The 20,399-nt window shown below is 42.2% G+C and overlaps 1 protein-coding gene across 4 annotated transcripts in view; it reads right to left on the bottom strand.

Annotated features, from left to right (window-relative positions):
* sufu (suppressor of fused homolog (Drosophila)) overlaps nt 1-19,454 on the bottom strand; it is a 142,792-nt gene extending 123,338 nt beyond the window's left edge. Inside the window, exons 1-3 of one of the 4 annotated variants that reach the window (XM_080205902.1) lie at nt 19,192-19,292; nt 17,112-17,154; nt 1,803-1,937 (exon numbers count right to left, since the gene is read on the bottom strand). In XM_080205902.1, the coding sequence (XP_080062028.1) occupies nt 1,803-1,903 (101 nt within the window). In that variant the 5' untranslated portion in view covers nt 1,904-1,937; nt 17,112-17,154; nt 19,192-19,292. Of the gene's footprint in view, nt 1-1,802; nt 1,938-17,111; nt 17,155-19,191 lie in introns of all 4 variants that reach the window. The other 3 variants (XM_080205901.1, XM_080205900.1, XM_080205899.1) reach the window with 3 other exon arrangements.
* Nucleotides 19,455-20,399: the final 945 nt, after the last annotated feature.

Here is a 20,399-nt window from a genome sequence, read left to right as displayed (position 1 = left end):
CTGGATACTTTTCAGGTTCCAAAATGGCAGCCTTAGGCCCATTTGTGCATATATGCAATCCATATCAAGCAATGATCTGATCATGATAGCCATTATCCTATTTCAGTGTCAAACTTGCATAGTGAGCTTAGGCACTATTTATCAAATTGCCAACAGAGCCAATCTGATAGCACATGGAGTTGCAGCAATCCCAAAGCGTATAATAACAAGTGACTTTGCACATTTCCAATGCATGGATGAAATACCTGCTTTATTTGACCCTGCTGCAACATGCAAGAATCTCCTTATAGCTGAATGCGCTCCATCCCTGCAGAAATTCGCCTCTGAAATGCAGCAATGTAACAATTTGAGATAATTGAGAAATCCACTTACAGGTTTGCAACTTTTGTCTACCACAAGCCTATCTCCACTGGTAAATATAAATACTAGAATTCCTACAGCTCCATCCACCATACAATTGGCCTCATCAGTAATCTCATGAATAGGTACTAAATCATCTGTTCACCAAGCAAGCTTGGCACCAAAATAACACATATTAAAACTCTCCACCAGGTTAAAGGGTAATGCAATCAGGTCTCATATGGGCCTAAGGCCACCACTTTCGGACCCAAGTCTACTCGGGTTGAAGGTATTTCAAATATTTGAGCAACAGGCGAAGCTGCTTGCTTCACATCATTACTATGCAGTACCAACACAACTCATATTTTCCACTAACAGGATGCTTCCATCAAGGGAACATGACTCTATGCCTACCACACAAATGAGTAATGTGTTATATGAATTTCAATGTAGTGCAATGCCAATTACGTAAGCTGTACATCCCAACGACTAGTGAACATATCAAACTGCACATCCCTTCAGTTGTTCGCAATGGACACTGAACTGGCCATACTCAACCAGTCAATGCTTGCAAAATGCAGAATTCTCCAGCCATTCATTCCCTAATGCTGCTGCCAGCAAGGATGGAAAATTTGGCACTCCATTCACTACTGCAGGACCACAGAATTCTGCTGGTGAGTCCCGCCCAATGCCAAATGTTAGATGTGATTCCGTAATTGTAGAGCAGATGCTGAACAATTCCCAGTGTGCCAAGAAACACACTAACAAACATAGAATTGCCACAGTGTAGGAGGCCATTTGGTTCATCAAGTTTGCACCGAATCTTCAGCGATACCGGTCACCCCATGTATTTAACCCACTGGTACCCCAACGTACATATTTTTGGGACCATAAGGGGGAATTTAGCATTGCCAGTTACCTAACCTGCACATCTTTGAACAGTGGGAGGAAACTGGAGCATCCGGAGTGAACTCACACAGACAAAGGAAGGACGTTCAAACTCTGCGCAGACAATCACCCAAGGCTGGAATCAAACCCAAGTCTCTGCTGCTGTGAGGCAACTGTACTAACCACAGCACCACCATGCTGCCTAATTTAAGATCATCAGTCAGACTCGCATATGCAGGAATGTATCATCTGCAGGAACACATCCAGGCACGGCCTTTTTTAAAAAATTAAACTAAAGCATTGGAACAACAGTTAACTGTTTCCTGTTGTGCTCCTTATGGTTTCCTGTCTCTACCAGAGTTCACGTGCCAACCAATCATTTTCATGAAGTATAAATTGTTGTTCCCTTTACTACAGGTATTTTCTTGCAAGCTACCCTGATGAGTACAAAACAATAATCTTCAAAATCATGTCTCCTTTTTTCAGCAATATGCAAGTATTTTACAACCAAACAAATAATGTTCTCTTTATTTTAGGAATTCCAGTGTATGAGGTTTTTCTTTTATGGTACTTACTCATGAACTCTATTGTCACCATATAAGTCACTCAATCCAAAACTGACATAATGCCAGTGCTCTGGAACGTCCTGTGTTGGATTTCCTGGATTTCTATACATGCTAATGTAATCCAGTGGATCTGGTCCTCCCAGCCTTCAAAGAAAGAAAAAAAAATTGAGAATGGCTTTTATAGCAGACACAATTTTCAAGTATAAATGCTTATTGATTGCTCATGTGAGATGGCATGATAGATGGGGGTGGGAAGGGGCAGCACATGGAGGAGAAACAGACAACCAAAACAAAGACACATTTGGGGTGAGAGAAAAAATATTTAAGATCTTACGCCTAGTCAGGCAAATTTTAACCATAGTATTTCCTACGACAATTAAATATCATTAATCTAATAATTTCATTTAGTCTACAACAGATTAACTATTTAGTAAAATGCACCTTACACTCGGTTCACAATGTAAGGAAAACAAGAACAAAATCCGGTCCAGAAGAACTTATTTTAGAAGATTATTTTGCATAACATAGACTACAGGAAGAAATAGATGTGATCGAATAATCAGTTTCGTGCAGATAAATTTTCAATCCAGAAGCACCTAATTAAATGCCATCATGATACCAAAAGACAAAACTGAAATTCAACATTGAGGGATGGGAGAAATGGGGGAAAAAGGGGTAGAAAAGCTTGGACCTATCATTGAACATCTCAAGCCACAAATATCACATTAATTTATGCGTATTAAACTGCAACTAACAAACTTTGCTGTTCTGATCTAGAACACAGTCCACCACTTTGACAACCACATTAACCACAACCTTTTCCAAACCTTCAGCAGGACAAATCAGTTACCAAATAATAAATCCGAATTCCCTGCGTTTCATAGGCATGAGAAAAAGAGATCAAAGATATGGGTTGGAAACATACCACAGAAGCTTCAACTATCCTTGCTGAATAAGAACTTCAAAATTAAAGTGCTAAGAGTTTCAGATGAGGAGGCTGTCTGGAAGAGAAATAACTTCTGCAGAACTTTGATACTTCTAAACTAAACTGAATTTTTTAATTGCGTAGAATGCTTAGAAACAGCAGGTCAAATATACTCAACTGATCATTTCAACTGGATTACTGTTGCTTTAGTAAAAGTCTGCAACTCCTTGCTTCAAATAAATTTCATGCCTCATCCCCACATTGTACTCTCATTGCTTGTTATGCACATCAGGTGTTGAAGTGACAGTTTGAGTTTGTCAAATATACAGGTAACAATATTTTCAAGTTTATGGTACTTCTCTTCTAGTCCTTGTGTTTGTACTTGTACCTGAGTTTTAAAAAAAACACAACGTTGGACATGAAGCTGGCTCCTTACTTTTATAGTCATCATTCAAAAAAAAATCACACCACAGAGAAGGCAACATGTTTTCTGAGCTACGTGACTCTTATGATCATTTGCTACATTTTAACTAAATTACAAATGTAAAGAAGGGTACAATGTCTTTCCCGATGATTCAGTAATCGTGGGGCAATAGGCTGCACTGATGCAAAGGTGTACATGGCAAGCTAATTTTTCTAATTTGTAACATGTACCATGACTATATCAAGATATACTAAAAAGGTAAATATTATTTCATTTTACTAACTGAAACCATTTGTGTTGTTTTACCAACATGGAAATGTATATGAAAAGTAGTTCCTTGGCAATTTTATAAATTATCCAAAAAAAAACTGCAATTAATCTTTCTTACGATTTGATATTACATTATGCATAAGGGCAAGTCATCCTGTACCAATCGTGCATAGACAACCTGTTTTTCGCTAACTACACCCCTATCAAATGTTTACTTTGGTTATCTTCAACTAATACCAAAGTGGACTAAATATGCAAATTGTTGATAATGGTAGTGGGAAACTCAATTTCATTCTGTGCTTCATTCAATCCTTTATCCTCCATTTGCTAGTGTGTAAGACAGATAACGTCCACTACTTCAACTTGCTAGAAGTATCTGTCGCAGTGCACTAATAGTCAAAATACACCCAACAAATGTTAGATTGAACAAAGCAAACAATTCTGGACTCTGACAAGAATAAGTAATCCTCATTTGATAAAGGATATATTGGCCTAGGACAGAGTACAACATAGGTTTACAAGAATGATACCTAGATTTCAGGGTTATGTTATGAGGAGAGATTATACAAATTAAACCTGTTTTCTCTAGAATTTAGAAAGTTAAGAGATGATCTGGTCAAAGTCTTCAAGATGTTAACAGGAAAAGACAAAGTACGTAAAGACAAACAATTTCTACTGGTTGGACATTGTAGAACAAGGGGCATTGTCTAAAAATTAGGGCCAGGCCATTCAGGAGAGATGTTAGGAAGTATTTCCACACAGGAAGGGTAGAGGTTTTGAACCCTCTTCCACAAACAGTAGTTGATGTTAGATCAGTTGTTAATTTTAAATCTGAGATCGATAAATGTTTGTTAGGCAAAGGTATGAGATATGGCCAAAGGCAGGTATTCAGAGTTAGGCCACAGATCAGTCATGATCTCACTGAATGAAGGAATAGGCTCGAGGGGCGAAATGGCCAACTCCTGGTCCTATGTTCCAAATGGTTTGCACAACCTTAACTGCATCAATGGAAGGAAGATAACGTAAAACACAGATAGAGGGTGGGGTTTTCCGGCTCTGCTTGCCCCAACTGGAAAATCCCACCCGAGGTCAACGGACATTTGCATGATCTGTTGCCTGCCTGCTACAATTCCTGTGGAAAGTGGGACTGGAAAACTCCCTCTATAGGTTGTGTAGAATGCTCTAAACAATGGTTTAATGGTCACCCTATAGAATTAACCACGTGGGAGAGGCTGGTGTCATGAGCAAGAAAATCGCTTTGTCCATTACTAAATAATAAAAATAGGAGTCTTGAATAAGCTGTGAATTTGATCAATATGTATACTGTACTAGTCAGAGACACAAAATTATTCACAAGTTTCTCAATGAGGCAAGAGTGACAGAATCCAAACAGCTCACATTCTGAATCAATGCATTCCAGGACAAGACCACTTAGTGATCAATTCACGTCAGAACTGGAAAAGTGCTTCAACTTTAAATGCAACGTCATTCTGGTTTTTATTAGTACAGAAAGAATCTGTAAGGATCAATACTAATCAGGAGCTATAAATTACATACATTAACAAAACAAAATCAAACTATGCATCTGAAAAATCACAGATAACTGTGCTTATGAATTTAATGACTTCCAGGTAGATACTCCACCAGTTGCACAATAGCCAGATTTATCAGGTTCCCTGGATTATGCCAGAAGTTATAGTAAGATTTTAATTCCATGTAAAAACAAAGAGTCTTAATTGAAGACATTTATTCAGTGCTGTGCAGAAAACATTCAAACAAATTAAATAGCCTGAGGTTATAAGCAACAACAACCATGTGTTTTGATCTCCAAGATAAAAGTGGTTTATATCTAAAAGCTTAGTTATAATGCACAGAAATAAAAGATAAAAACCTAAGCTTAAGTATAGCATTCATAAGGCCATATAACAAATTGAAATAGATATTTTCCTAGCTCTTAAGGATCAGACAAAAACAAATTAACAATAATACACACTAAGGGTGGCACATGGGTGTTTGCAGCATGAGTAGGCTGAACTGGTACCTCAACTCCCATTGCCCCACCTTATCCTCACATCCCTTGATTCTCTTAGTGTTCAATAATCTATTTCGACACTGAATATACACTAAGACTAATCAGCCCTTTGGAAGAAAGAATTCGAAAGATTCACCAATCCTGCGAATAAGAAATTTCTCATCTCAGTCTTAAATGGCCGACCCCTTCTTCTAGATTATGATCCCTAGTTCTAGATTCTTTAACTAGGGAAAACAGCACATCAGCATCTACTCTGTTCAGCCTTCTGGGGATTTTATATAATTCAATGAGTTTACCTCTACTTTGACCTCTGGGTCATAATCATGGCACTCCCTTCCTACACCGCATGGACTGCGGTGATTCAAGAACATGGCTCACTGCCACCTTCTCAAGGGCAATTAAGAATGGGCAATAAAAATGCTGGCTTAGCCACATCCCATTAAAAACATCCTTCTTTTCATTTCTAACCTCCAGAAAATAGACACATTCTACTCAAGTTCTCCTCAGAGGGTGGGAGAAGGTGAGTGAGCAGGCGAGTGAATGAGGACACAAACGAGTGCATCTGGCTCACTCCCAGTCTCAGGGTTCTCAGTCACTCTCATCCCCCTGCATGTGTGGGTGAGTTAGCAAACACCTCGAGACTGGAAGAGAGCCAGACAAAACATTCTCATGGACAATTTTATGAATTCCTCTTTTTTAAATAATCAATTTATTGCTTTGACATTGCTTTAGCTCAGCAAGTTGATTTTTTCTTCATATTCGACTCTTTTTGAAATTCATATCTTATTGAAATCTGCTCACTGGTCTCGAGTGAGAAAAAAATGAAATGTACACCCCTGACACAAAAGTTAGACGAGTTTGGTTTAAAAGCTGTTATTTACTTATTCGCTTATAATTGATTTTGTTTTACCTCTAAAGGACTCATGTTTACTTTGGCCAATTTCTTCCTTTTTTTACTTGCATGTAAATGTTCTTCAAATCAGGTTGTGTGTATTTTGCTGGTTTACTTTCATATTTTACTTTTCTTCATTTTCCTGGCACAACTCAAAATGGAATAGGACATATTGCAGACAAAGAGATATTTGGCCAAACAGTCCCTGCTGCTGTTTATAGGCTACCCACGTCTCTTAACTTTTCTCATTTAAACTAAACATCATTACTTTCTATTCCTTCTCCCTCATATGCTCATCTGGTTTCCCCTTACATACATTGATACTATTCTCTTCAGCCACTTCTTGTGGTACAAAGTTCCATATTCTTACCACTCTTTCGGTGAAGACGCTTGTTCTGAATTCTTGGTAACTATCTTATATTGTTATACAATCCCCACAGGAGGAAATATTCTGTTTGCATCCACACTACCAAAATCTTTCATAATTTTAAAGATCTCTACTAATACCATCAGAAATAGGAGCAGGAGTAGGTCATTTGGCACCTCAGGCCTGTTCTGTCATTCAATGGGATTATGGTTGATCCAACATTTCTTACGTCCACTTTCCGGCCCTTTCCCTGTAACCCCTTACTGATCAAAAATCCATCAGCCTTAAACATACACAAGGACTTTACATTCACAGCTGTCTGCGCCAAGGAGTTCCAAAGACACTCAACCCTCAGAAGAAATTCCTCCTCATCTCAGTTTTAAATTGGTACCCTTTTATTCTGAAACAATGCCCTCTGATTCTAGACTTTCCCATGAGAGGAACATCCTCTCAGCATTTACTCTGTCAAGTCCCTGGAGAATCCTATATGTTTTAAGGTCACACCTCCGCCTATCAATTCTTTGTTCGTACGAAAACCCACGTATTTCTGATATCATCCTTATAAATCTTCTCTATGCCCTCTCCGGTACTTCTATACCTTATTTATAATGTGGCAACAAGAACTACACAGTGATCTAAGCAAGGTTTAATACAGGTTTACCATAACTTACTTCATTTTCAATTCTATCCCTCTGGAAATAAAGCCTAGTGCTTGGTTTGCTTTTTTTTTTGGCCATGTAACCTGTATTGCAACTATTGATGATTGGTGCATATGTCCTCCAAAATCTTTGTTCCTCTACCCCAGCTAGACTTGGACCTTCTAGTGACCATCCTTTTCTCCCTAACAAAGTGTACTCCCTCCATTTTTCTATATTGAACTTTTTACCAACTATTTATCATTCTCCAAGTTTACATTATACTCCTGTGACAGTCCCTCTCAGCATTGGCTACTTCCTCCAATGTGGTGTCATCTGTAAATTTAGAAATTGTGGTTTGATTCCAAAGTCCAAATCATTAATGTGAATTGTGAATAGCACTGATCCATATGGAACACTACTTCCCATTTATTGCACTCTTTCTTCTCTCCCTGTTTTCTGTCTTGAAGCCAGCAAACAACCCATTCTCTTACTTTTCACCAACTCCACATTCTATATAAATACGAAGGAAAAAGGAATAAAAGGCTATGCCTGATGGAGTTAGATGATAGGGTGGGAGGAAGCTTGCATGAAACATTAACACTGACATGGACCAAACTGAACTGAATGGCCTCAACTTACTTTTTATTAATTTGTCAATCATACACCAATTCTGCTTTGTCGCAGTCTATTAATTCTAACCCACCTCTTCCCTAATTTGGTGTTATCCATAAATCTTGAAATTGTACTTCCAACTCCAGAACCAAATTGTTTATGTAAATACAGTTTTAGCAGCAGTTCCAGCACTGATCCTTGAAGAACATCACTTCCCACTTGTACAAATCAGCAATATGAACTTTGAATTTTAAAGTCTTTATTATAGTTTGTGGTCCTCCAAATTTTCTTTGCTCCATCTTGCACTTCCTCTTCCCTAAAGCATCACTAGGTTGACGTTACTCATCACAATCTTTAACTCACTCTTCTTAAAGATTTCAAAATTTACACTCCAGTGTAAATGGGAAAAAAAATTGCTGCAAGAGTGTTGTATTGCTGTAGGTGCCACTTTTGGACGAGACGTTAAACCAAGATTCCTTCTGCCTTCTGGGTGGATGTATAAGGTCCCACAGCAGAATTTCAAAGAACAAGGGAGGAATCCCTGCAAACACAATTTCACGTTACTGTTTGTGGGAGCTTGCTGTGTGCACATTGGCAGTCACATTTCCTTCGTCACAACAGTGACTACACTTCAATGAAATTCTGCTTCTCCCTCAGATTGTCCTTCCTCTTAAAATCTTCAGGCTTTCAAAACAAAAGCTTGCATAACCTAAATTTAAACCTAAAGGCCAAATTTATCTCACTTTTTTTTCAAACTTCAATAGTGTTCTGCACTATGGCCTTACTCTGGTTGCTCATTATTTTAAATGAATGAAAAGGTTGAAATCCTTGGATCTTAGCAACAGTTCAAATTGTTGCTTCCTGATCATTCATTATGATTTTCCTTGAGATGCATTATGCTTGTATTCACAATTCCCAATGATTTCAGTTTTTTGTGAAATTAAATGTTGTGTTCCCAAAAGTAAACTTTTTTTTAGTTTTTTTTCACTCTTGGAATAGCTGCTTTGAAAATTATAAGTAATTTCCATACTACGAGAAAGATGTAGTATTGCAGACAACATCCTAAAGAGGGGGTGGAAGACTTATTCCTGAAGTTGGGAATTCAGATTTAAGATGGCCTTTCCTGGTGCTTTACTCTGAAGAACAGACTGGCACTGCAAAAGTATCCCATAAATGAAGGAAGGGGTTGATTAATCTTGTTCCTTTTTCAAAAAAAAGTGTTAACAGGAGAACCAAAAATAAGCCATTGACCACTAAAAATAAACTTAATTATAGAAGATGGCATGTTCAACAGGCTAAATTTAAATCAGTTTTGAGTTAAGAATTCCTTCCCAAGTTACATTTCAAAAATATCAGGTCAAGTTTTCTAAACTAATTCAGGCATAGTTTCTCTAGATGGTCAAAAACCATTGGAAAAGTGACCCCAAAATGCACAGTTCATCAGTATAACAGTCATTTTGTGCTGATGTAAAGTGAATTTTTCATTATATTGACACAGTGTGCACTTTTAGCAGGTCACACAAAATCACAGAATAATTAAATTTAATGGCACAGAAGGAGACCTTTTGGCCCATTGTGCTATGCAGAAACAACTACTCATCCTAATCCTACTTTCCACTTCTTGCTGCATATACAAATACTTCTTAAATGTGACATGTGTCTGTGTAATAATTTTTCAGGCAGAGTGTTCCAGGTCTTCAATATCATCAGGGTAAACTGTCTGCAGTAAGTGCAGGTTGCTGGAGGAGCTCCAGCTCAGGGTAAATGAGCTGGCCTCTGAGCTACAGACACTGAGGCTCATCAAGGGGAGAGAGGGTGCCATTGTCAATGGGGTGCAAGTGACATCCACCCCCCCTAGACTGGCTAACTCTAAGGGTCAGGGACAAGAGGGGGCTACTGGGAAGAGGAAGGGGGGTGAGGAGCGGAGGCCTCAGCCTCTTAATCTGCATAACAGGTTTGAGGTTCTTGCTTCCAAGTTGGACGAGAACGAGGCAGGTGAGGTTGGTGAGCAAGCTGCACATGGTACAGTACTGCAGCAGGACATAGGCAAAGAGAAAAGGAAAAGGAACGTAGTAGTTATTGGGGGTAGTGGGGTGAAGGGTATTGACACTGTCCTTTGTCACAATGACAAAGTGCACAGAAGGGTGTGTTGTCTGCCTGGTGCTCGGGTCCGGGATGTCGCAGCTGGGCTGCAGAGGAACCTGGAGTGGGAGGGTGAGAATCCGGTCGTTGTGGTACATGTGGGTGCCGGCGACGTAAGCAAAATGCAGACTGAGGATCTGGGGAGGGAGTATGAGAAGCTGGGATGAAATTAAAAAGTAGAACCGACAAGGTGGTTATCTCTGGGCTACTGCCTGAACCGTGTGCAGATGGGCGTAGGGTTGACAGGATTAAGGAAGTGAATGGGTGGCTCAGGGATTGGTGTGGGAGGAATGGGTTTGAATTTATGGGGCATTGGCACCAGTATTGGGGTAGGTGGGACCTGTTCGGGAGGGATGGGGTTGGTCTGAACCGTGCTGGGACCAGAGTGCTGGCGAATCGAGTAAAGAGGACTGTAGACAGGGCTTTAAACTAATTGGGGGGGGGGGAGAGAGAGAGAGAGAGAGAGAGAGAGAGAGGGTGTGAGGGTAGGTGACCTTACGAGGTCTAAAGTTAAGGAGAGTGTACATGTAAGGGAAGAGGCCGAGGATGTCCCAATAATAGAGGGAGTAGGGGGCGTGAGTATAGTTGGTGGCGTTGCGGCAAATAGGGTCCAGGTGAAGGCTGGGATGAAAGCACTTTATCTGAATGCACGAAGCATTCGGAATAAAGTGGATGAGCTGATGGCGCAGATCGACACAAATGGATACGATCTGGTGGCCATTACAGAGATGTGGCTGCAGGGTGACAGGGACTGGGAGCTGAATGTACAGGGCTATCAAGTGTTTAGGAAGGATAGGCAGGAGGGAAAAGGGGGGGGCGTAGCTCTGCTGATTAAGGATAGCATCACGGTGGTAGCAAGGGATGATATTGGAGCCAAGGAGCAGAGGGTGGAATCGTTGTGGGTGGAGATTAGGAACAGCAAAGGGAGGAAGACGCTGGTGGGTGTCGTCTATAGGCCCCCGAATAATGATCTGGAGATGGGGCGGGCTGTTAACGCGCAAATAAGTGCGGCGTGCAGGAATGGGACGGCCGTAGTTATGGGGGATTTCAATCTGCATATTGATTGGTCGACCCATGTTGGACGTGGGGGGCTCGAGGAAGAGTTCTTGGAATGCTGCCGGGATAGTTTCCTCGAACAGTGTGTGTTGGAGCCAACGAGGGAGCGAGCTATCTTGGATCTGGTGCTATGTAATGAGACGGGTAGAATTAGGGACCTTGTGGTGAAGGATCCTCTTGGGGAGAGTGATCATTGTATGGTGGAGTTTCTGGTGCAGATGGAGGAGGAGAAAGTGGGTTCCCGGACGCGCGCCCTTTGTTTGAACAGAGGGGAGTACGGTGGGATGAGAGAAGAATTGGCGAATGTGGACTGGGAGAGCGCGTTGGAGGGAGGGTCTGTTAAGGAGCAGTGGAGGATCTTTAAGGAGATCTTTCTTGGTGCTCAACGGAAATTTATTCCGATGGTCAAAAAGGATAGTAGGAGGAGAGGTAATAAGCCGTGGATAACAAAGGAGGTGAAGGAAAGTGTTAAACTAAAAGCGGAGGAATTTAGAGTAGCTAAGAGTAGTGGGCGAGAAGAGGATTGGGAGAGGTTTAAATGTCAACAAAGATTGACAAAGAAGTTGATAAGGAAGGGTAGGAGAAACTATGAAGCTGGGCTAGCGCTTAATATAAAAAAGGATAGCAAGAGTTTTTATAAATATATAAAAAGGAAGAGGCTGGCTAGGGTGAATGTTGGTCCTTTAGAGGATGAGAAAGGGGACCTAGTGGTAGGGGATGGGGATATGGCTAAGGTATTGAATAACTTTTTTGTTTCTGTCTTCACGGAGGAGGACGTGAATAATTTGCCGGGTGTTAGCGATAGAAAGGTGGTAGGACTGGAGGGTCTTAATGACATTACTGTTACTAGAAAGGTGGTGCTCGACAGACTGGAGGGGCTGATTGTGGACAAGTCCCCAGGACTGGATGGAATGCATCCGAGGGTTCTGAAAGAAATGGCGGAGGTGATAGTGGATGCCTTGGTGGTTATTTTCCAAACGTCGCTGGATTCCGGGGAAGTGCCGGATGATTGGAAAACGGCTAATGTTACGCCGTTGTTTAAGAAGGGTGCCAGGCAAAAGGCGGGGAATTATAGGCCGGTTAGTTTAACATCTGTGGTAGGTAAAATGTTAGAATCTGCCATTGAGGAGGAAATTGCGAGGCATCCTGAAGGGAATTGCTTGATAGAGCAGACGCAGCACGGTTTCATTAAAGGGAAGTCGTGTCTGACAAATTTACTGGAGTTCTATGAGGATGTGTCTAGGGCGGTGGATAGAGGAGAGCCGGTGGATGTGGTCTTTCTAGATTTTCAGAAAGCGTTTGACAAAGTGCCTCACAAGAGGTTATTGCAGAAGGTCGAGGGACATGGAGTTGGGGGTAGGGTGTTAGCGTGGATAGAGGATTGGTTGTCAAATAGGAGGCAGAGAGTGGGGGTCAACGGGTGCTATTCGGATTGGCGGATGGTGACTAGTGGAGTGCCCCAGGGGTCGGTGCTGGGGCCTCAGCTTTTTACCATTTATATAGATGATCTGGAGGAGGGAACCGAGTGTAGAGTGTCGAAATTTGCTGATGACACCAAGATTGGGGGAACGGCAAATTGTGCGGAGGGTGTGGAGAGTCTGCAGAAGGATCTAGATAGGCTGGGCGAATGGGCCAGGAAATGGCAAATGGAATTTAATGTTGGCAAGTGTGAGGTGGTCCACTTTGGTAGGAAAAATGGTAGGAAGGACTATTACTTACGAGGCGAAAAACTGCAGCAGGCGACGGTGCAGAGGGACCTTGGGGTCCTTGTGCATGAGTCGCAAAAACCCAGCTTGCAGGTGCAGCAGGTGGTCAGGAAGGCGAATGGGATGCTGGCCTTCATAGCGAAGGGGATTGAATATAAAAGTAGGGAGGTCTTGCTGCAGCTGTATAGGGCATTGGTGAGGCCGCAACTGGAGTACTGTGTGCATTTTTGGGCGCCGCACCTGCGCAAAGATATTTTGGCCTTGGAGGGAGTGCAGAGGAGGTTTACTAGGCTGATACCGGAGTTGAGGGGGTTGAGCTCTGAGGAGAGGCTGAATAAACTGGGCTTGTACTCGTTAGAGTTTAGAAGAATGAGAGGAGATCTCATTGAGACGTATAAGATGATGAATGGGATGGATAGGATAGAGGTGGAAAGACTCTTCCCGCTCAAAAAAGACAATAGGACTAGGGGGCACAGCCTCAAGATAAAAGGGGGGCGGTTTAGAACGGAGTTGAGGAGGAACTTCTTCACTCAAAGGGTGGTGAATCTCTGGAATTCTCTGCCCGTTGAAGTGGTGGAGGCTGCCTCGCTAAATATTTTTAAGACGCGGGTTGATGGGTTTTTGATAGGAGAGGGGATTAAGGGTTATGGGGAGAGGGCGGGAAAGTGGAACTGAGCAGCGACAGATCAGCCATGATCTTGTTGAATGGCAGGGCAGGCTCGAAGGGCTGGACGGCCTACTCCTGCTCCTATTTCTTATGTTCTTAAACAAAAAAAAATGCTCATCTCACCTCTAATCCTTCTTCCAGTTACTTTGAATCAATGCCCAGGATTATTGTTCTCCAAGCTGAGGAAAATAGGTCCTTCCAATCCAATCTATACAGACCTGTCTAATTTGATACACCTCACTGAAATCTTCCCTCAGCCTCCAGTCTTCCAAAGAAAACAATCATATCCCATAGAAATTTTGTGCATAGTTAAAATTCTACATTCCTGGCAACATTCTCATAAATCTCTGTACCCTCTCTGGTACAATCACATCCTTCTTGTAATGACCAGAAATGCACGTAGTACTCTAGATATGGCCAAACAAATGTTCAATACAGTTTAGCAAAACATCACTGCTCTTATACTTTATATCTCAGCCAAAAAAGGGAGTATTTTGTACGCCGTCACTTCAAACTACCAGAGACGTAAGTCAGTTCTGTTGCAAGATCCCCCACATCCAGTTGCAAGAAAAACAACATGCCCAGCATGGAGTTGCTAATCACTTACAAAAAAAGCTCCACTGCGTAGGGCATGTCATTTATATGGCTGGCACCAGACACCCAAAACAACTGTTCTACTCGGAATTCAGTCTAGGCAACAGACTCCCAGAAGGATAGTGGAAACGAAGCATCCCTGAAATGATCAAAGATCATCACCAATTCATGGGAGTGCCTAGCTTGTGACTGACCAAAATGAAGAAGGTTTATTCAGAAGACACAAACATAGAGACACTCTCAGAGGCAAGATCAAAGCATCAGAGACACTCACAGAGGTGAGATCAAATAATCGGAGAGTGCGTCGATACCTCCAAATACCTTATCTGCCCAAACCTCCAAGCACCACACGTCCCAACTTGCCAGAGTCTACAGATTGCATTTTGGAATTATTAGCCATCTCGGAACCCATCAAACCTGAGCAGAGACAAATTAGCTTCAAATCTAGAGGGACGGCTCACTTAAAAAAGATCTTGTATGTCATAGTAACCACCTTATAGACCCTCTGTCCTGCTACCTGTAGGATTCAGTGGACATGCAATCCAAGATCCTTCTGTTTCTCCAAAAATCTCTCGATCCACTATTTATTCTGTAGTCGTTTGCCTTCTCCAAATGCATCACCTCACAGTTCGCTGGATTGCATTCCATTTGCTAGTTTTTCTGTCCGCCTTATTTGTCTACAGCTTTCTTCCTCACTATTAACCGTGCCACTCAATTTTTGGATGATCTGTAAACTTTTTAAGTCATTGAAACAAATTACAAAAAGGAACCAATAGAGCTCTGCACAACTCCTCTGTAAACAACCTTCCACTCACCAAAAAATCCTGTTAACTATTTCCCTTTGTTTTCCACCACTGATGCAGGTTTGGATCCAACTTCTACTTTCCCATGGATCTCGGAGTGCTTTCCCTTTCCGACCAGTCTGCCCTGGGAGATCTAGTCAAAAGTTATACAGACTAATTCAAATGAAGTACCCTCATTAATCCACCTTATTACCTCTTCAAAAAATTCCATCAAGTTAGTTAGATATGACTTTCTGTAAAATCCATGCTGACTAGTTTTGATTACTTCACTGGATGATATTGGAATAGTGTGGTTAGATGGGCTTTGGATTTGTTTCACAGGTCGGCACAACATCGAGGGCCGAAGGGCTGTGCTGCGTTGTGATGTTCTATGTTCTATGCATTTCACATAAAAATAAACTTCTAAATTAGTTCAGGTCATGTTCATAACAGACAGTCATTTGAGCCTAAATGTAGTTTATTCAAATATCCCTTTGTTATCAAGCACTGGAAATCTGTAGACTTGGAGATTACATGAAACTTTTCCTTATCCAAATTTCACTATCCTAACTATTACTAGCTGTTTCTTGCCAACTTGTGCACAGCTTTGGGCTGCTGTGACAAATACTGCATCACCAACAACCCAGACAGAAACCACATAATTCTAAAGAATTGAAGGTGGAACATGGCTGACCAGCGCAAATCAGTAGTACAGATGCTATAGTTAAGCAAGCCCACCAACTAGTACTACACGCCAAAGCTATAGTTAGGAAAGCTCACCAATGCCTCCACTTTCTCAGGGAGCTAAGGAAATTCAGCATGTCTGCTATAATTCTCACTAATTTTTATAGATGCACCAAAGAAAGCATCCTTTCCGGATGTACCACAGCTTAATATGGCTCCTGCTCCGATCAAGACCACAATAAACTACAGAGCATTGTGAAAGCAGCCCAGTCCATCACATAAGCCAGGCTCCCATCCACTGGCTCCATCTACAACTTACAGCTGCTTCAGAAAAGCAGCTAGCATAATTAAGGACCCAGTGCACCCTAGACATACTGTTCCTCTGCCAGGAAAAAGATACAACAGTCTGAAATCATGTACCAACCGACCCGAGAACAGTTTCTTCTCTGCTGCCATCAGACTTCTGAATGGACCTATCTAATGTTAAGTTGCTTTTTCTCTACACCTATGACTGTAACATTACATTCTGCAGCCTTTCCTCCTATGTATTCTATGAATGGCATGCTTTGTCTGAATAGCATGCAAGAAACAATACCTTTTCACAGTATACTAATGTGTGACAATAATAAATCAAATATACCTTGCGATTCCACGTTAAGTGTCATCAACAGGAGATCAGCAGGAGCAAATTAATAGCTGCTGCCAGTCTCAGAACTTTAGTTCAAGTTTTTCGCACTGTTCCCTTTATTATACAAGAAGCCTCTAGCAATAAGAGCATTGAAACAAAACTTGTAGTAGAACTAATCCGAAGATTACAAAAACAGATGATGCTGGAAACTATCAGCAGGTCTGACAACATCTGTGGATATAGAACAGAATTAACATTTCGAATCTGGATGACTCTTCATCAGAGCCCAAATCCAAAGATTACTTCACACCCACACCACTGAAAGAAGTGAAATTCCAGTGAACATGGATTTTACTCCTCACCACAAACTTTGTTGGCATCAGTAATACAATCAGCATGCATCACCAACATGTCACATCAGGTTGCCACTTTGCAGTTTGACTGTAGCAAAGTTAATTTAATAACCTCTTTCTTGCCACCCACTCCCTCCTTTGGGAAATACCTCTCCAGGTAGGGCAAGCTTCCATTTTTTTATTATTCCCCCTTTCAAAATAGGTAGTTAATGAAATATTGCAACAATAATTTTGGCGTGGTCATTCAATTTTTCACCATTCTAACTACCTGACCAGTCTATTGCTATCTCCCTTCACTGTTAACCGTCTAGTCTTTTTTTAAAATTATGTAACTCTCCATTCCTAAACAGGAGGAGGGAATTCATGATCTTGCTCATGTCAGTTGAAAATCTTCGAAGCAATTACAGACAGCACACAAATACATAAAGAAAGACAAGGAAGGTCATTCAACTCATCTTAACTCATCCATCCAGAAAAGTTTACAATGCTCCAAAATGCCACCTGTCTCTTTAATGAGGCAAGAAATTTTCATCTATACTACCCTACCTGGAAGACCTTGGTGTCTGGCAGCTAGGTGCTCATTCTAGGCCTTGAGATAAGAAAGGAAACAGAGCATTAAAGACACCAACAGTAAGAGGAAAATCAGATAGAAAACAAATTGAGACACACAGGTGTACAAGTTATTGTTTAGAATTGTCCATTACAATTTTTCCTATATATGTTCAATAATAATGTTAAGAAATCAGCATGTTTCCAAAATAATCAAAACTTCCCAACATTCTTTTGCTTGTACTCATGTCCTTTCCCATAAATGGTAAGATTACCCAAAACTACATGAATAATGAGCATGCTATGTAGGAAATAAATAATAAAATTCAAAATGGAATGCCTCAACAGATCCAAATCTGTTATCACATGGACATGTTGAGGAAAATATGTCCCAAAGATTAACCCAGAAATGATCCTTGTATTAGAAGGGCAATGCAGTTACACAGTGGTTAGCACTGCTGCTTCACAATAACAGGGAACTGAGTTCAATTCCCGGCTTGGGTGACCGTGTGGAATTTGCACGTTCTCCCTGTGTCTGTATGGGTTTCCTCCCACATTCTGAAAGACGTGCTGGCTACGTGCATTGACCCAAACAGGCACTAAACTGTGATGACTGGGGGAATTTTACAATAACTTCATTGCAGTGTTAACGTAAGCCTTATCTGTGACTAATAAATAAACATTAACTTAAGCAAATCTATTGGAAATGCAACAAATACATCCCTCCATTAACTTCATAAGTGCTGTACAATATACTACATAGGCCAACTCTTTTTTGGTAATTTAGCATAAATTGGTATCTAAGAAACATAAGTACAACTGGATTGTCAATAATAATAAATGGCAGTTTAGAATTCAAAGCCAATTTTTTGAACCCTCCTTTGTAAATGGATTCAAGATTTCAACCGCATCCAATAGAATTAAAAATTACCAAAATTACTATCACACTAAAAGAAACAAAAGCACAGAGTCCAATTGAAGCAAATTAAATTTTCACTCAAAGGATGGTGAGTGTGTGGAATTCACCACCAACAAATGTAATTGAAGCCAAAACATTGACTGATTTCAAGAAGCAATTAGACATAGCTCTTGGGGTTAAAGAGATCAAGGGATATGGAAGGAAGGGAGAATCAGGATATTGAGTTCCATGATCAAGATGAATAGCAGAGCAGGCTCAAAAGGCCGAATGGCCTACTCCTGCTTCTAGATTCTATGTTTCTAAAATGTGCTATGAATTTGCCATTTAAAAATAAATAAAATTACAGCAAAAATGCTAATAGTTCAGACAGAAAATTCTCAAAGCGCAATCTTGGAATTAACTTCTTTAGAAGATGATCAGATTTTGGGTAATTGGTAATGATAAAAAATGTGAACAATGAATTTTAATTTTCAAATTCACAAATTACTTGTTAAAATTATGATAGTGTGGTTACGATAAGTTATATTAGACATGAAGCAGAAACATCACTTGTTGACAGCACTGTTCGTGGTATGGAAAAGTTGATTAGAAAATCCCACAGCTCTTTGTTAAAAGGACACGAGCAATTGAAACCAACTTAATGGCGCAAACAGAAGTTATTTCCAAACAAAACAAAAAGCCTGATGCTACAATATGCGTAGCAAACTTCAGAGGTTTGTACAACACTATAGTTGTTTATTTATAATCACACGTAAGTACATGTTTGCTTTAAAGCCCTGTGGAAATGGTAAATATTCACTTCTTCCCAAAAAGGTTAAATTGATGGTTGCAGAAATTTCGGTCCAGATTGTATTCACTGCAAGTAACTGAGATGAAAAAGAGTAAACACTGTGGTCCCCACCCCCAGCAGAAACACAAAAAGAGGAAAACTTTTTTTTAAAAAGCAGCCATAAACTTTTCAACAAAGAAATCAGTGCAGTACAAGAGGGAGCGGTGGGGGCAGAAAAATCTAAGCAGCAAACCCAAAGTAATAATGAAAATCTGCGTTTAAATCCCCCCCGAAGTAAAACATTCTTGTTTATTTAAAGTAACTTATTCTTTTTGGGGCCTTGGGAAACGGGCTGAAGCCCAACTGATGTTGATAGTGGAGGGACGTACCAGTACTTGACGATGGCGGTGACTTGCAGCGGATTCGGCTGGTCCGAGTAAAGCCTTCGGCACTCCTGATAGATCGCGTACAATCCGGGGGGCAACAGCGCCGCGATGCCGGGGCCACTAGGCCGCAATTCCTCCATCGGCTCGGGTACACCGGCGCCGGTTTTACAGGCTTGGCACCGACTTGTTGTGAGTGTATCTCGGCCGGTGGCTGCTCTCACTCTCTCTCTCTTCAGGCCGAGCCCAGCGTCAACTCCGCCGCCTCCCGGCCAACTGCCGCCTGACTGACTGACTGACTGCGCTCGCGCTGATTCGCTCCCCGGCCGCCGGCCGCTCGCGCCGCCTGACCTGAAAACAGCCTCGCGCTGCTCCCAACTGCCACCACCTGCTCGCTCTGCCCCCAACGAATCCCCCCGCTTGTGCTCCCCAACTGTCCTCTCCTGTTCGCATTGCCCCCAACTGTTCCCCCCCACTCCCCTTTGCGCTGTCCCCAACTCTTCTCCCTACCCCCCCCCACCGCTGGCGCTGTCCCCAATTGCTGCCCCCAATTGCCCCCCCACACCCCACCTCGCGCTGTCCCCAATTGCCCCCCCACACCCCACCTCGCGCTGCCCCCAATTGCCCCCCCACACACCCGCTCACAGTGCCACCAACTGTAACTCCCATGACCCCACATGTGCTGCTCCTAACTGTCCCCCAGCACCCCTCTCATGCTGCCCCCGTGTCCCCCTGCTCGCACTGTCCCCAAGTGTCCCCCCCCCAGCACCCTGTTCACACTGCCCCCAAGTGTCCCCCCCACTCTCCACTTGTGCTGCCCCCAATTGCCACCCCCGTTCGCACTGCTCCCAACTGCTCGCCCTGCCCCCAACTGTCCCCCTTTGCTTGTGCTGCCCCCAACTGTCCCCCCTTGCTCGCACTGCCCCCACTTGTCCCCTCATGCTCGTGCTGCCCCAACTATCCCCCTCCTGCTTGCACTGCCCCCAACTGTCCCTCCCCCACCCCCTGCTCGCGCTACCTCCAACTGTATCTCCCACTTGTGATGCCCCCAGTTGTTCACCCCCCGCCTACCCTCCCCCCACTCACACTGCCCTCCTGGTGCTGCCCCAACCACCATCACCAGCAACTCACATTGCCCCCCTTTGCTGCCTCCTCCCTCCTCATGCTGCTCCCTTCCTCTCCTCCTGCTGCCACCAACCTCACCCCCTGCCTCT

Source organism: Carcharhinus amblyrhynchos, chromosome 17 (genome assembly GCF_965287045.1).
Source record: "Carcharhinus amblyrhynchos chromosome 17, sCarAmb.v2.hapA, whole genome shotgun sequence".
NCBI classification, from domain to species: domain Eukaryota; kingdom Metazoa; phylum Chordata; class Chondrichthyes; order Carcharhiniformes; family Carcharhinidae; genus Carcharhinus; species Carcharhinus amblyrhynchos.
Note: the sequence above shows the minus strand (reverse complement) of the source record. Positions and strands in the feature narration are given on the sequence as shown.